Here is a 16,103-nt window from a genome sequence, read left to right as displayed (position 1 = left end):
TACCTGGTGGTGTTGGTCCTGGAGTAGTTGGCTTAGGTGTTGTTGGTTTAGGAGTTGATGGACCTGGTGTTGTTGGTTTGGGTGTAGTAGGCTGGGGTGTAGATGGATTAGGGGATGATGGACCTGGTGTTGTTGGTCTAGGTGTAGTGGGTTGGGGTGTAGATGGATAAACTGTTTGAAGACAAGGGAACTGTTTATAGTACCTATACACATTTTGTAACTTCTTGATAGGAGCAAGTGGTGTACTTTATCCATTGAAGTAATTAGGCTCACCAGAGACAGAAAAATTATTACATTTAAAGAGAGTGCTCAAATTTTATCATGCATAAACCAGTACTATAATTGTTACCATTTGGTATGCAGACGTAGTCTCCATCTTGAAGTTGGCAACTCTCAGTAGGAAGACAGCTGGTGTCGTAACAGTGAATATATCCTCCCCCCTCACATGTACACTTCTGTGTACATCCCTCCAAATGCCAGCTCTCATTTACCTAAATATCAATATAAACATTTTTGCTGTGGTTTAAAATAAAGTGTTCACAATTTTATATCAGTGGGTCCCATTTTCATAATCTGTGTGGCCCCTGAGCCCCACAGTTTGGTCCTGGTGTTAAACTCACTGGATGGTAGGAGCCTGAGGAGTCCACACAGCCGCAGTCTTTAAGAGGCACACATTTGTTGTCACTGAGGATGAAGCCAGGGTCGCACTCACAGCCTTCAACACACTTCTCACTGCAGCCCGGGGGTCCATTGATACCCAGACATGTCTCTGGACAGGAGCTCACACATATGGAGTAATGGCTGTTTGGAGGACATTCCAGAGCTGAAGAAAAATAAAGAAAGATAATTAAAGTTAAATGTAGGGTAGCAGTTTGGACTATATAGTTTCCCATGTCCCTTTCTCTCTGTCACGTTATCTGTGTCTTCACTGCCCTGGCCTTTAAAGACATAAAAGCCCCATAAATAATATAAACTAATAAGGCTAAAGTTAACACAAGTGAAGCTTTGCTATTCTAACCTCTTCTTTCACTTCAATAATTTATATTGTGCATTAGAGGGAACTGAAAACAGGCTTGTGACAGGCTTGAGAATGTGAAATGTGATTCTTGCATGGATGTAAGACTCCATTTTTTGTTGCTCTATTATATGCTCAGACCATTTCTCAAATTCTACATCTTATGCAATATCATACAATATAACAAAGAATTACTCACGGCAGAAATCTGGCTCCCTCCACTGATGGACAGGAGCACCTGCACTCAGACAAGCATCAGTGTAAGCCTGAAGCTGGTCACAAAGGACATGCTGCAGTCCCTGGTAACGGCACATATCAAACACACAGCTCTGGAAGAAAGGCAACGGGTCCACCACATTTATGCAGTCCCTGTGAGGAGCAAATGTGAGAGAAAGTGTGCAATTATTTAACAATATAATTCCTTTGTTTTCTCAGGTTTGAAATAACATGAATAGTAGAGCATGCATATTTGTTATTCTTCATTTCAAATGAAAGGATTCAAGATTGTTTACGTGCAGATAATGCTATAATTTGGTAAGTCCTAACCTAAATGCTCCGTTTGTGTCAGTTATTCTCCCGCAGTTCTCTGGGTTTGACACCACACCCTCCAGCACAGGATCGCAGGGTGGTTGAGGCCCGGGGTCCGGCTTGCACCTGAAAACAAGACAGATCTGCACTGATCAACACAGGCATCATAGAGCATCGTCATTATCAAGACATGCCTGAGAATTTGAAGTCAAGCTTTAACTCTTGAAAGCATTGCCCTGCCTGTTGTGCGGTTGATAAAATTAAGATAAGCGAAAGTTACTGACGTTGCATCCTCATCCTCATCAGTTTGCCAGCTGTCACCAAACTGATTTGAGCTGTCGGTTTGGGAGCCATCTGGCTTAGTGAAATCATTATTGGGGTTTCCATCATAGTCCCCGCACAGGCCACACATCTGGTCATAGTAGGAACTGATAAAATGAGGAACAAAAAGAAAGAGATTAATGTAAAGATATTAATTTTCCCAAAGAAGATTTTTATTTTCCTTTTGCAGGATTTAGACCCACAACCCTCAAAAATGATTTATTTACTTGTTATTTATTTATTTTTAATGCCTTAGGGTTTCATGGTAAATGCTTCAGGTTATGAATATATTTCATTAAGTATGTTTTCAAAGTTTCAGTACCTAGGAACTGAGATCTTGGCGTAATGGTTGCCATCCCACTGCACCTTCAGGCCAAATGGAGTTGTGAGAATAACATACTGTCCAGCAATAGACAGCGAAATGAGTGGAGATGGGGAGTGAGGAAGAGACACCCTGAGTCCATTCACCTGTGTGTGTGGTAAAGACAAAACCAGAGTTGGAGTGAGGGATAATCTGACTATGAACAGATTACGAACAACTGAACAAAAAATTGATAAAACCTATTATGCCCATTTACTTAATCTCAAGGATTAAATCCCAGAGAGACTAAAATATATTGTAGCCATTCACTTAAAACATCAATTCCTGATCTCGAGATTACAGAATTACTTGACTGGTGGTTTAGTGCTGTGGATACTGACCAGAGTTCTGTCTTTCATCAGTGTCACAGTGATGCCATCAACAGTTACATATAGTTTCCTCAGGTAGGAAACACCAGAAATTCCTCTTTCTTCATTCTTACCCTCTATGGAGAACCAAGGGCCTGCAGGAGAGAGAAAGGTATTGTTATTTTAAATCTGTTTAAGCCTTTTAAATCTTTTGAAGTTTATTTCAGGGATATTTTCTATACTTCAATTCAATACTAAACTCATTGCCACTGTAGTAGTGGATATTTGTATCCTGTCTTGGCCATTGCTTACCAGTGTTGTTTTGGCAGGTGCGGGCCAGAGTGTAGGTGCAAGTGCCCATGTATGTGTAGTATTTGCCATCAAAGGTGTTATAATGAGGATCACCAGAGATAATACAGTCTTGAGATTCTGCGGGATAGAGAAAAGTGGGGAATTGTGAAAAGTGTTCTTTCTTTCAATTTATTAACACTCTGATAAATAAGTTTTATATGCACAGTTTACATGCACAGTCAAGTAACAATCTGTATCTCTTTATTCAGTGTTACATTACACATTGCATAATTTCATATTTTAATGAAATAAACATTTTATATTTTAAAGCATACACAGCACTGTGTCCAGTTGTAATCAGAATTATATGCTAGATGAAGCAAATCAACGATCACATGTGTGATTTATAAGACAAAAGGTTTACAATCATTTACAATTTCAAAAGGTATTATTACTTTATTCTGACTGAAATCAAACTTTTGAAATGATGGAAACACATTTACTGAATTATCCAGAGCACTCACCTTGTGGGTAACACCCAATTATACCACCCTGTATTCCACATTGTTCCATTGGTGGGCAGTCAGCAGCTTTACAGGTGGCAAATGGGGGCTCGCACTTACACAGCAGCTCACAGTCTTTAGTGTAGAACTCTTCACCTGGCTAAATCCATGAAGAGAGGAAACGTCATAAAAATCCTAGTTGATTGACTGTAACAAACCATTTTTGTCCTAAATTATGCCAAATTCAATTTCCTCACCTTGTAATAATTTCCATTATAGCTGCAGCCACATGTTTCTTCTTTCACACACTGGCCAGCACTGAGGATATATCCAGGGTCACAAACACATCCTTCAGAACAAGGCCCACTGCACTGACTTGGTGGAAATGGAGTGCAGGAAGGCTGGCAAACTGATGCGCATGATTCAAAGTGACTGTTGGGTGGGCATTTCAGAGCTGGAGAGGAAGAATGTGTGCTAATCAGAATTTTGTGACTTCTCTCTATTTGACAGTAGAAGAAATAGGGCAAGCCATTCATGTATTTTTGTCAGAGTTTCTGGTTAAGAAACATGTATTTTTCAGACATACGACAGAAGGTGCTGTTTCTCCAGGGTCCAATTGTGACTCCACGGTCCTGACATTCATTGACGTATGACTCTATTGCTTCACACAAAGCAGAATGAGCTCCATCCAGCTCACAAACGTCAAACAGACAGTCTTGGAAGAAACCCTATACACACAAGGTTAAGATCAGTAAGTATATCGTATGGATAAAATAATGCAGCAAAGCTTTTCAAATTAACATATTCGATTTCACTCACATTGGGGTTGACTTTTGGGTGGCAAGCAGCAAATGGACCATTGCTGTCCAGTATGATACCACAGTAAGCAGGCCCTTCATACAGATCCTGCTCATCATCTGTACACCCTGGGGATGGGCCAACATCTGGCTTGTTACACCTGAAGACAGAATTCGAGTGAGTCATCTATGGTGTGAAATAGTTGAGATACGTTTATAACAGCATGTGCCCTGTGTAGTGCCTTACTCAGGGTCTGTGTTCCAGCTGTGGCCGAAGTCATTGGGGCTTTGGACAAGTTCACCAGTTGGGGTCTGGAAGTCATTCTGAGGGTCTCCGTTGTAGTCTCCACACAGTCCACAGAGTTTATCCTCATAGCTGTAAAATGATCACAAGTATGCAGAGACATTTAAAAGTCATTTACGTAAGTTTTAAAGTTTTTATTAAAAGATTTTAATGAGAACCGTACTCACTCCTTGATAACTTTAATGTCCATATAGTGATTTCCATCATAACGTACGGTTACCCCAAAGCTCAAGGCCACCGTGTAGTGCTTGCCAGACATAAAAATGTCAACGCCACTGACAGGACTGACGGGAATGTTCACATTTGTTCCATCAACCTGATAAAAGGTAGAAAAAATAATTGTCATTTTAAACTGAGCTACTAAATTACATGTATACATGCACTGTGTATGTCCACAAATAATGTATACATGACAGTGTATAGATCATTAATACTGAAAATGATGTTTTGTCTTACTTGAACAGTTCCTCCTTTCAGAATGGACACTACGACTCCAAGCGCATGGACATGAACTGCTTTTACATAGCTGATATGAGGATTGTTGTAGCGATTCTCGTTGTCTGTGTATACGGCGAAGTGAGGCACATCTGTGCTGTTACAAGGCTCGGACATCAGGTAAGAACAGTTTCCCATGAAGTCATAGCGCCGGTTATCAAAGGTGTTATAATGGGGGTCACCAGAGGCAATACAGGTGGAGGTTCCTATGAATAAAAATCCCTTGATGTCAAAGATAAAAACCCAAACAAAAATGCTTATAGTTGAAGATTGTATAGAATAGCTTCATGTTTGGAAGGTAGCATGTTGTTTGAAGGTATTCATAGATGACCTGTAAATTGATAGCTTGTAAAATAATTGTAGGTTAAGGAAAGATTGTTGTGGTTTTCTGTGGTTTACCTTTAGGGTAGCAGCCGTGCACTCCACCAACCTCCCGACATTCTTCTGTCACAGGGTCACAGGAGTTGTCTACGCAGTCAAAGGTGTAGTTACCAGCACAGCGACACAGTTTGGAACAGCCATCTCCAAAAATGATCTCTCCGGGCTGAGTGTAAATACAGACAAAGATATTTCAAAGCAAATCTTTAGATCCAAGAGCTGGATAAAAGTCAGCCTTACAATCACAACTCTGGTACCTCAAAGTAATTGTTTTCTTCATCCAGACATCCACACTGCTCAATAGGAACACAGCGGCGCCCACGGAAAACAAATCCGGGTTTACAGAAACAGCCGCTGATGCAAGAACCAGAGCAGTTAGTAGAGGGTTCTGCGCAGGAAGGAATACAGGCTGGGCCGCAATCAATGTACTCAGAGTCTGGAGGGCAGTTCACTGTTTGAAGACATGAAGTGTTTGTTTATCTATACAAATGTTATAAATGCTGTTTCTAATCAAAATATAACAAGTTTAGCTTACCTGGTGGTGTTGGTCCTGGAGTAGTTGGCTTAGGTGTTGTTGGTTTAGGAGTTGATGGACCTGGTGTTGTTGGTTTGGGTGTAGTAGGCTGGGGTGTAGATGGATTAGGGGATGATGGACCTGGTGTCGTTGGTCTAGGTGTAGTGGGTTGGGGTGTAGATGGATAAACTGTTTGAAGACAAGGGAATTGTTTATAGTACCTATACACATTTTGTAACTTCTTGATAGGAGCAAGTGGTGTACTTTATCCATTGAAGTAATTAGGCTCACCAGAGACAGAAAAATTATTACATTTAAAGAGAGTGCTCAAAACTTTATCATGCATAAACCAGTACTATAATTGTTACCATTTGGTATGCAGACGTAGTCTCCATCTTGAAGTTGGCAACTCTCAGTAGGAAGACAGCTGGTGTCGTAACAGTGAATATATCCTCCCCCCTCACATGTACACTTCTGTGTACAGCCCTCCAAATGCCAGCTCTCATTTACCTAAATATCAATATAAACATTTTTGCTGTGGTTTAAAATAGTGTTCACAATTTTATATCAGTGGGTCCCATTTTCATAATCTGTGTGGCCCCTGAGCCCCACAGTTTGGTCCTGGTGTTAAACTCACTGGATGGTAGGAGCCTGAGGAGTCCACACAGCCGCAGTCTTTAAGAGGCACACATTTGTTGTCACTGAGGATGAAGCCAGGGTCGCACTCACAGCCTTCAACACACTTCTCACTGCAGCCCGGGGGTCCATTGATACCCAGACATGTCTCTGGACAGGAGCTCACACATATGGAGTAATGGCTGTTTGGAGGACATTCCAGAGCTGAAGAAAAATAAAGAAAGATAATTAAAGTTAAATGTAGGGTAGCAGTTTGGACTATATAGTTTCCCATGTCCCTTTCTCTCTGTCACGTTATCTGTGTCTTCACTGCCCTGGCCTTTAAAGGCATAAAACCCCCATAAATAATATAAACTAATAAGGCTAAAATTAACACAAGTGAAGCTTTGCTATTCTAACCTCTTCGTTCACTTCAATAATTTATATTGTGCATTAGAGGGAACTGAAAACAGGCTTGTGACAGGCTTGAGAATGTGAAATGTGATTCTTGCATGGATGTAAGACTCCATTTTTTGTTGCTCTATTATATGCTCAGACCATTTCTCAAATTCTACATCTTATGCAATATCATACAATATAACAAAGAATTACTCACGGCAGAAATCTGGCTCCCTCCACTGATGGACAGGAGCACCTGCACTCAGACAAGCATCAGTGTAAGCCTGAAGCTGGTCACAAAGAACATGCTGCAGTCCCTGGTAACGGCACATATCAAACACACAGCTCTGGAAGAAAGGCAACGGGTCCACCACATTTATGCAGTCCCTGTGAGGAGCAAATGTGAGAGAAAGTGTGCAATTATTTAACAATATAATTCCTTTGTTTTCTCAGATTTGAAATAATATGAATAGTAGAGCATGCATATTTGTTATTCTTCATTTCAAATGAAAGGATTCAAGATTGTTTACGTGCAGATAATGCTATAATTTGGTAAGTCCTAACCTAAATGCTCCGTTTGTGTCAGTTATTCTCCCACAGTTCTCTGGGTTTGACACCACACCCTCCAGTACAGGATCGCAGGGTGGTTGAGGCCCGGGGTCCGGCTTGCACCTGAAAACAAGACAGATCTGCACTGATCAACACAGGCATCATAGAGCATCGTCATTATCAAGACATGCCTGAGAATTTGAAGTCAAGCTTTAACTCTTGAAAGAATTGCCCTGCTTGTTGTGCGGTTGATAAAATTAAGATAAGCGAAAGTTACTGACGTTGCATCCTCATCCTCATCAGTTTGCCAGCTGTCACCAAACTGATTTGAGCTGTCGGTTTGGGAGCCATCTGGCTTAGTGAAATCATTATTGGGGTTTCCATCATAGTCCCCGCACAGGCCACACATCTGGTCATAGTAGGAACTGATAAAATGAGGAACAAAAAGAAAGAGATTAATGTAAAGATATTAATTTTCCCAAAGAAGATTTTTATTTTCCTTTTGCAGGATTTAGACCCACAACCCTCAAAAATGATTTATTTACTTGTTATTTATTTATTTTTAATGCCTTTGGGTTTCATGGTAAATGCTTCAGGTTATGGATATATTTCATTAAGTATGTTTTCAAAGTTTCAGTACCTAGGAACTGAGATCTTGGCGTAATGGTTGCCATCCCACTGCACCTTCAGGCCAAATGGAGTTGTGAGAATAACATACTGTCCAGCAATAGACAGCGAAATGAGTGGAGATGGGGAGTGAGGAAGAGACACCCTGAGTCCATTCACCTGTGATTGTGGTAAAGACAAAACCAGAGTTGGAGTGAGGGATAATCTGACTATGAACAGATTACGAACAACTGAACAAAAAATTGATAAAACCTATTATGCCCATTTACTTAATCTCAAGGATTAAATCCCAGAGAGACTAAAATATATTGTAGCCATTCACTTAAAACATCAATTCCTGATCTCGAGATTACAGAATTACTTGACTGGTGGTTTAGTGCTGTGGATACTGACCAGAGTTCTGTCTTTCATCAGTGTCACAGTGATGCCATCAACAGTTACATATAGTTTCCTCAGGTAGGAAACACCAGAAATTCCTCTTTCTTCATTCTTACCCTCTATGGAGAACCAAGGGCCTGCAGGAGAGAGAAAGGTATTGTTATTTTAAATCTGTTTAAGCCTTTTAAATCTTTTGAAGTTTATTTCATGGATATTTTCTATACTTCAATTCAATACTAAACTCATTGCCACTGTAGTAATGATATTTGTATCCTGTCTTGGCCATTGCTTACCAGTGTTGTTTTGGCAGGTGCGGGCCAGAGTGTAGGTGCAAGTGCCCATGTATGTGTAGTATTTGCCATCAAAGGTGTTATAATGAGGATCACCAGAGATAATACAGTCTTGAGATTCTGCGGGATAGAGAAAAGTGGGGAATTGTGAAAAGTGTTCTTTCTTTCAATTTATTAACACTCTGATAAATAAGTTTTATATGCACAGTTTACATGCACAGTCAAGTAACAATCTGTATCTCTTTATTCAGTGTTACATTACACATTGCATAATTTCATATTTTAATTAAATAAACATTTTATATTTTAAAGCATACACATCACTGTGGCCAGTTGTAATCAGAATTATATGCTAGATGAAGCAAATCAATGATCACATGTGTGATTTATATGGCAAAAGGTATTATTACTTTATTCTGACTGAAATCAAACTTTTGAAATGATGGAAACACATTTACTGAATTAACCAGAGCACTCACCTTGTGGGTAACACCCAATTATACCACCCTGTATTCCACATTGTTCCATTGGTGGGCAGTCAGCAGCTTTACAGGTGGCAAATGGGGGCTCGCACTTACACAGCAGCTCACAGTCTTTAGTGTAGAACTCTTCACCTGGCTAAATCCATGAAGAGAGGAAACGTCATAAAAATCCTAGTTGATTGACTGTAACAAACCATTTTTGTCCTAAATTATGCCAAATTCAATTTCCTCACCTTGTAATAATTTCCATTATAGCTGCAGCCACATGTTTCTTCTTTCACACACTGGCCAGCGCTGAGGATATATCCAGGGTCACAAACACATCCTTCAGAACAAGGCCCACTGCACTGACTTGGTGGAAATGGAGTGCAGGAAGGCTGGCAAACTGGTGCGCATGATTCAAAGTGACTGTTGGGTGGGCATTTCAGAGCTGGAGAGGAAGAATGTGTGCTAATCAGAATTTTGTGACTTCTCTCTATTTGACAGTAGAAGAAATAGGGCAAGCCATTCATGTATTTTTGTCAGAGTTTCTGGTTAAGAAAGATGTATTTTTCAGACATACGACAGAAGGTGCTGTTTCTCCAGGGTCCAATTGTGACTCCGCGGTCCTGACATTCATTGACGTATGACTCTATTGCTTCACACAAAGCAGAATGAGCACCATCCAGCTCACAAACGTCAAACAGACAGTCTTGGAAGAAACCCTATACACACAAGGTTAAGATCAGTAAGTATGTCATATGGATAAAATAATGCAGCAAAGCTTTTCAAATTAACAAATTCAACTTCACTCACATTGGGGTTGACTTTTGGGTGGCAAGCAGCAAATGGACCATTGCTGTCCAGTATGATACCACAGTAAGCAGGCCCTTCATACAGATCCTGCTCATCATCTGTACACCCTGGGATGGGCCAACATCTGGCTTGTTACACCTGAAGACAGAATTCGAGTGAGTCATCTATGATGTGAAATAGTTGAGATACGTTTATAACAGCATGTGCCCTGTGTAGTGCCTTACTCAGGGTCTGTGTTCCAGCTGTGGCCAAAGTCATTGGGGCTTTGGACAAGTTCACCAGTTGGGGTCTGGAAGTCATTCTGAGGGTCTCCGTTGTAGTCTCCACACAGTCCACAGAGTTTATCCTCGTAGCTGTAAAATGAACACAAGTATGCAGAGACATTTAAAAGTAATTTAAGTTTTAAAGTTTTTATTAAAAGATTTTAATGAGAACCGTACTCACTCCTTGATAACTTTAATGTCCATATAGTGATTTCCATCATAACGTACGGTTACCCCAAAGCTCAAGGCCACCGTGTAGTGCTTGCCAGACATAAAAATGTCAACGCCACTGACAGGACTGACGGGAATGTTCACATTTGTTCCATCAACCTGAGAAAAGGTAGAAAAAATAATTGTCATTTTAAACTGAGCTACTAAATTACATGCGTACATGCACTGTGTATGTCCACAAATAATGTATACATGACAGTGTATAGATCATTAATACTGAAAATGATGTTTTGTCTTACTTGAACAGTTCCTCCTTTCAGAATGGACACTACGACTCCAAGCGCATGGACATGAACTGCTTTTACATAGCTGATATGAGGATTGTTGTAGCGATTCTCGTTGTCTGTGTATATGGCGAAGTGAGGCACATCTGTGCTGTTACAAGGCTCGGACATCAGGTAAGAACAGTTTCCCATGAAGTCATAGCGCCGGTTATCAAAGGTGTTATAATGGGGGTCACCAGAGGCAATACAGGTGGAGGTTCCTATGAATAAAAAATGCCATGGTGTCAAAGATAAAAATCCAAAAGTTCAAGCAAATATTTGAAGTTGAAGACTGTATAAAAATAATTAGTTATAGTTACTAGTTATAGTCACAAATAGTAACTGAGGTACCTCATTTATAGTTATGAGTTACCTCATTGCATGGTTTTGAATAGGTTTTGAATAGGGTTTTGAAAAATGCAACGCTTAAATTGGTTGATCAAGAAGCCCTGTCTTCTAAATAAAATAGTCAATCACTGATCTGTGAAGACAGTGCATCACTACATCTGCAGATAGAAGTTCTGGTTGCTATAGAAACAGTGAACATTCTGAGACGTATACATAACACTGCGCATGCGCATTGGCTGATCTCGCCAGAGAAATAAGCTTTTTTTTACTCTAAAGAGAAAGAAACAACAATTATTGCACAGTTGCTGTGAGAATTTATTGGTGAATTCAAATATGAAATTTATTTGCAAGCTTAGTGAAAAGTTTTGCAGAATTTGATGTTTCCCAATACAAAGAGATAAGAGCTGCCCTTGGATGCTCGAGAGGCATTTCAAAGATGGCCACCAAGTAACATGACCTATGGGTGTACTAAAGACAGTCAAGCACAGATCTGATTTAATTTATCGCATGAGTGAGTCGAACTGACTAACAAGAAAAGTGAGGTAAAAATGACAAATTTGATGTAAGACTATCAAAACGAAATGCAAAAGCATCTACCTTTAGGGTAGCAGCCGTGCACTCCACCAACCTCCCGACATTCTTCTGTCACAGGGTCACAGGAGTTGTCTACGCAGTCAAAGGTGTAGTTACCAGCACAGCGACACAGTTTGGAACAGCCATCTCCAAAAATTATCTCTCCAGGCTGAGTGTAAATACAGACAAAGATATTTCAGAGCAAATCTTTAGATCCAAGAGCTGGATAAAAATCAGCCCAACAATGACAACTTTGGTACCTCAAAGTAATTGTTTTCTTCATCCAGACATCCACACTGCTCAATAGGAACACAGCGGCGCCCACGGAAAACAAACCCTGGTTTACAGAAACAGCCGCTGATGCAAGAACCAGAGCAGTTAGTAGAGGGTTCTGCACAGGAAGGAATACAGGCTGGGCCGCAATCAATGTACTCAGAGTCTGGAGGGCAGTTCACTGTTTGAAGACATGAAGGGTTTGTTTATCTATACAAATGTTATAAATGCTGTTTCTAATCAAAATATAACAAGTTTAGCTTACCTGGTGGTGTTGGTCCTGGAGTAGTTGGCTTAGGTGTTGTTGGTTTAGGAGTTGATGGACCTGGTGTTGTTGGTTTGGGTGTAGTAGGCTGGGGTGTAGATGGATTAGGGGATGATGGAGCCGGTGTCGTTGGTTTGGGTGTAGTAGGTTGGGGTGTAGATGGATTAGGAGATGATGGACCCTGTGTCGTTGGTTTGGGTGTAGTAGGTTGGGGTGTAGATGGATTAGGAGATGATGGACCCGGTGTCGTTGGTTTGGGTGTAGTGGGTTGGGGTGTAGATGGGTTAGGTGTTGAAGGGCCAGGTGTCGTTGGTTTGGGTGTAGTGGGTTGGGGTGTAGATGGATTAGGAGATGATGGGCCCGGAGTCGTGGGTTGGGGTGTAGATGGGTTAGGTGATGATGGGCCTGGTGTCGTTGGTTTGGGTGTAGTGGGTTGGGGTGTAGATGGTTTAGGTGTAGTGGGTTGGGGTGAAGATGGCTTAGGTGTTGTTGGAGTTGCTAAAATCAAGAAATAAAACAAATAATACAGTGGTGCATCATCAATAAAATATAATTATATGACAACTGGTCATTTTAGACTTACAATAGCATTAATGACATTGTCTACCACCTACCTGTACAAGTGGTAATGCAGACACTATCAATTGCAATATCAGTTTTATCTGTTTCACCAAAAACACCAACAATTACGAACTGAAATAAAAAAGAAATAGAAAATTGAAATAAGTGAATTGCAGTGTAAAAACATGAACCTTTATGATGAATATAAGCTTTTATGATAAGTATGTTACTTTGTCACTCAAATGGGCCAGATCATTATCGCAGAAAAATTAAGCTCATGTACAGATTTTTAACTGACCTCCACTGAATCAGCTGAACCAATGTAGCGAATGCTTGCAAGCTTCCAGCCTTGACCTTGATTTCCTTTGATGCTGAAAATAGGGGCCCCAAGTGCTCCACCTAAAAAATAAAAATAAATAAAACAAAACTGAATCTGTGTAATTAATCTGCTATAACAACATTTTTGAAAATCATTGATCATCTAGGCTTTGTGGTGTGTATATGTAAATATAAATCAGATATCATTGTTGAAATTTCACTTATAATTGTTCTTTGAATCTATAGATGTTTTGTAGCATTCTTGATCTTCACACCTTTTGAACAATTCTAGGCTTGTGACACTTACCGGTGGTGACTGCATGGACATTTAGCTCCATGTTGGCAGCACTACCATACATGTAGTAATGGAAGTCCAGCTGTAGACAACCAGAGGCTGAGATTGAGGGGCTCCAGAACTGACCAGATTCTCCTTCGATGCTAAATTTGGAGTCCATTAACATATATGACCCCACTGCAGAAAATAGGGAATGTTAAGAATACTGAAAGCAAATCTTTGACATGATAGGGTTAATGCTGGACTTACATCCTGGTTTGGAAAAGTCATCCTCAGGGCCAGTGCCTGGTGTATCTGTTTGTCCAGTCCAAGGCTCCCAACCAAAGATTTCGTCATTAGGTACTATATTCCTCCAGCCACATTGATCATTATCATCAAAATCACACCCAGCTATACAGCCTGTATAAAATCAAATACAGTAAATTCATAATTGTATTATAAAATGTGAATGTTTGTAACATGCAGTTAGGGTAAAATAACATACCAGCACAGGCTCCCTCTGTGATGACAATGTTATCCAAGGCAGTGTCACATGATGCAGAGAACCCACGCATTGCTTGAAACACAATCTAGTGAAATGACATTAAAACTTACTCACAGGGGATTTTCTGTCATGCTGTAACAGTCATAAAGTTCATTTTGTCATCAAGACCTTCAGAAGTGCTATCTGCCTCTTGAACATTGACTTAGTCTCCCATAAAGACCATGATACTCTGGCAATTTTTAAGGCAGTTTTACTGTTAGGAGACCCATTTACCTGAGCAGTCTGTTCAGCTGGTATGGGCACAGTGACAGAGGCTCCAAGCCATGATGGACTCTGAATCCCAGTTTTTTGCCACATTTGTTCCTCAGAGCCGGGGCGTTTGGCAAACACAGTCAGGGTGTTACTGCTCTCAGAGCCATACATGTAGTAGTAGAACTGTACACAGATCTCAGAAGTTCCACTACTAATAACTGGGCTGAGAAGGCGAACTCTCTGTCCATTTACAGAGTTGTCAGCCTCATGATATATGTAATAGCCAGCTATAGGAGAAAGGGTTACATTTAATAAGAGCAAGAAACAATAAATACAATAATTTTTCTATTTTAGAATTTTATAGGTTGCTTGACAAAACATTTTATAATGCATGCCCCTTTAATCTGTAATTTTGGCTGTGGTAATTTCAAGAATATTCAGTTTTATCCAAGCGATTATGCATCTTCAGTTCAGTGACTGATCCCTGGTTTTGCTTTCGTACTCACTTCCATCTGGATAGTCTCCATCAGGCCCAGTGCCTGGGGTTGGGGTGGGTCCAGTGTGACGTGTCCAGTCACCGTTATCTGCGGTGTCTTGTTGGAAATTGCAGAACGGTTCTTCATTTTGGTTGAAATCACAGGAGGCCAACACTGCTTAAAAACGAGACGATCCACTTTCAGTTGTAGAAATAGTCTAGAATTGACTATATTAGGTGTTCCAGCTGACCTTAGATTACTTGTTTAAGGATATGCTCAGTTCTAAAATGAGTAAAACTTTTTTCATGCGCATCATTTTCCAGTGGTACAATGCAATAAATGCTCTTTATGTTCATAATGTGATGGTAATGGACATGGACCTTAGATATGCTTTATGGTGGCCTACCGTACTCCACCCGTTTACAGCTAGTTCTTATGTTATTTTGTAATAGCATGTGTCATTGCTTGATTGCAAACGTGAACACTTTGTGCAGGGTCAAGCATGTTTTTTGTGACAGAACAAAGTCTCTCCCAAGTGTTGATTAGTGTAAGACAGATAATAGTTTTTGCACAGATTTGTAGGATATGATAATAGTACTTTTTAGTCACATTGTAGTCATTTATTTATATTGAAATATTACTTCATATTTGAAAGAGAAAAGAGTAAAGTAAATTATAGAAATACAGAAATTTTGCAATAGCACCAGTTGTCTGGTTAATCATTACCCTTGTTATATTTTACATCATATTTTACTTACCTGCATCTCTCTCTCTAACGTCAAATCTGCACAAACAGAAAATAAGAAGGCAGGCTGAGTTAACTAATATCGAAGAAAAGATGAAAGAGCGGTCTATTTTGTGCTTTGGTTGTTAAGTATTTGTTTAGCTGTATAATCACAAGAATTTCTTATCTACAGAGGCATAAAAATAGTGTAATTCAGTTACATAATTGTAGTCATCAACATAATATTTATCATTTGATGCCATCATTATGATCCGATGTTAAATGCTTAATTACATTTGAATAAAACTTGTTAGGAAGTGTCTATTAATGCCTTGTCAATATATTGATGTTGTGTATAAAATTCAGAAATAGCAAAACTCTAGCATGCTTAGAGTCACATACACACAGTTTTCAACCTGTTTTTATATATAACTTGTTAAAACCATATGGCTTTATTTAAATGCCTGATGCAAGTAATAATCAAGTATTCGCTAAATCATGTACTTTGTATAAATATTGCTTATAATATATGTTTATATATTTGGAATATATTAAAGTATGTATTTGCGTATTATACATATCGATATGTATTCAGTGTAGGCAACATAATTTTGTTAATATATACTACAATCAAATCTTTTACTGAATCTGGTGCAACAAAAGCCAAAATAGATCTACATTCACATTACTACTGAAACGTTATACCAAATTACTAAATAATTATGAGTATCTCACCTATTTGCGTTGTTGTCTATGGTAAAGCAACCTGTTATCCATGTTAATACTAGTATTAACTCCAGATGTCCCATGTCTGGATTAATGGATGA

At 39.6% G+C, this 16,103-nt stretch overlaps 1 protein-coding gene across 1 annotated transcript in view; it reads right to left on the bottom strand.

Moving 5' to 3' along the window:
- Positions 1–16,103, bottom strand: part of zanl (zonadhesin, like) — a 31,824-nt gene extending 15,721 nt beyond the window's left edge. The window contains 47 exon segments of the mRNA XM_043244221.1: positions 4–171; positions 350–491; positions 621–823; positions 1,215–1,384; positions 1,562–1,669; positions 1,828–1,971; positions 2,187–2,332; positions 2,567–2,688; positions 2,846–2,962; positions 3,349–3,487; positions 3,585–3,781; positions 3,914–4,055; positions 4,147–4,285; positions 4,372–4,500; positions 4,596–4,744; positions 4,885–5,129; positions 5,323–5,467; positions 5,559–5,752; positions 5,837–6,004; positions 6,184–6,325; positions 6,453–6,655; positions 7,047–7,216; positions 7,394–7,501; positions 7,660–7,803; positions 8,019–8,164; positions 8,399–8,520; positions 8,677–8,793; positions 9,153–9,291; positions 9,389–9,585; positions 9,718–9,859; positions 9,951–10,063; positions 10,066–10,088; positions 10,175–10,303; positions 10,395–10,543; positions 10,684–10,928; positions 11,653–11,797; positions 11,889–12,082; positions 12,167–12,664; positions 12,781–12,859; positions 13,026–13,126; positions 13,353–13,517; positions 13,590–13,739; positions 13,825–13,909; positions 14,098–14,363; positions 14,583–14,726; positions 15,311–15,336; positions 16,012–16,103. Of these exon segments, the coding sequence (XP_043100156.1) occupies positions 4–171; positions 350–491; positions 621–823; positions 1,215–1,384; positions 1,562–1,669; positions 1,828–1,971; positions 2,187–2,332; positions 2,567–2,688; positions 2,846–2,962; positions 3,349–3,487; positions 3,585–3,781; positions 3,914–4,055; positions 4,147–4,285; positions 4,372–4,500; positions 4,596–4,744; positions 4,885–5,129; positions 5,323–5,467; positions 5,559–5,752; positions 5,837–6,004; positions 6,184–6,325; positions 6,453–6,655; positions 7,047–7,216; positions 7,394–7,501; positions 7,660–7,803; positions 8,019–8,164; positions 8,399–8,520; positions 8,677–8,793; positions 9,153–9,291; positions 9,389–9,585; positions 9,718–9,859; positions 9,951–10,063; positions 10,066–10,088; positions 10,175–10,303; positions 10,395–10,543; positions 10,684–10,928; positions 11,653–11,797; positions 11,889–12,082; positions 12,167–12,664; positions 12,781–12,859; positions 13,026–13,126; positions 13,353–13,517; positions 13,590–13,739; positions 13,825–13,909; positions 14,098–14,363; positions 14,583–14,726; positions 15,311–15,336; positions 16,012–16,085 (7,183 nt within the window). The 5' untranslated portion in view covers positions 16,086–16,103.

The sequence above is a fragment of the Puntigrus tetrazona genome, chromosome 7 (assembly GCF_018831695.1).
Source record: "Puntigrus tetrazona isolate hp1 chromosome 7, ASM1883169v1, whole genome shotgun sequence".
NCBI lineage: Eukaryota > Metazoa > Chordata > Actinopteri > Cypriniformes > Cyprinidae > Puntigrus > Puntigrus tetrazona.
Note: the sequence above shows the minus strand (reverse complement) of the source record. Positions and strands in the feature narration are given on the sequence as shown.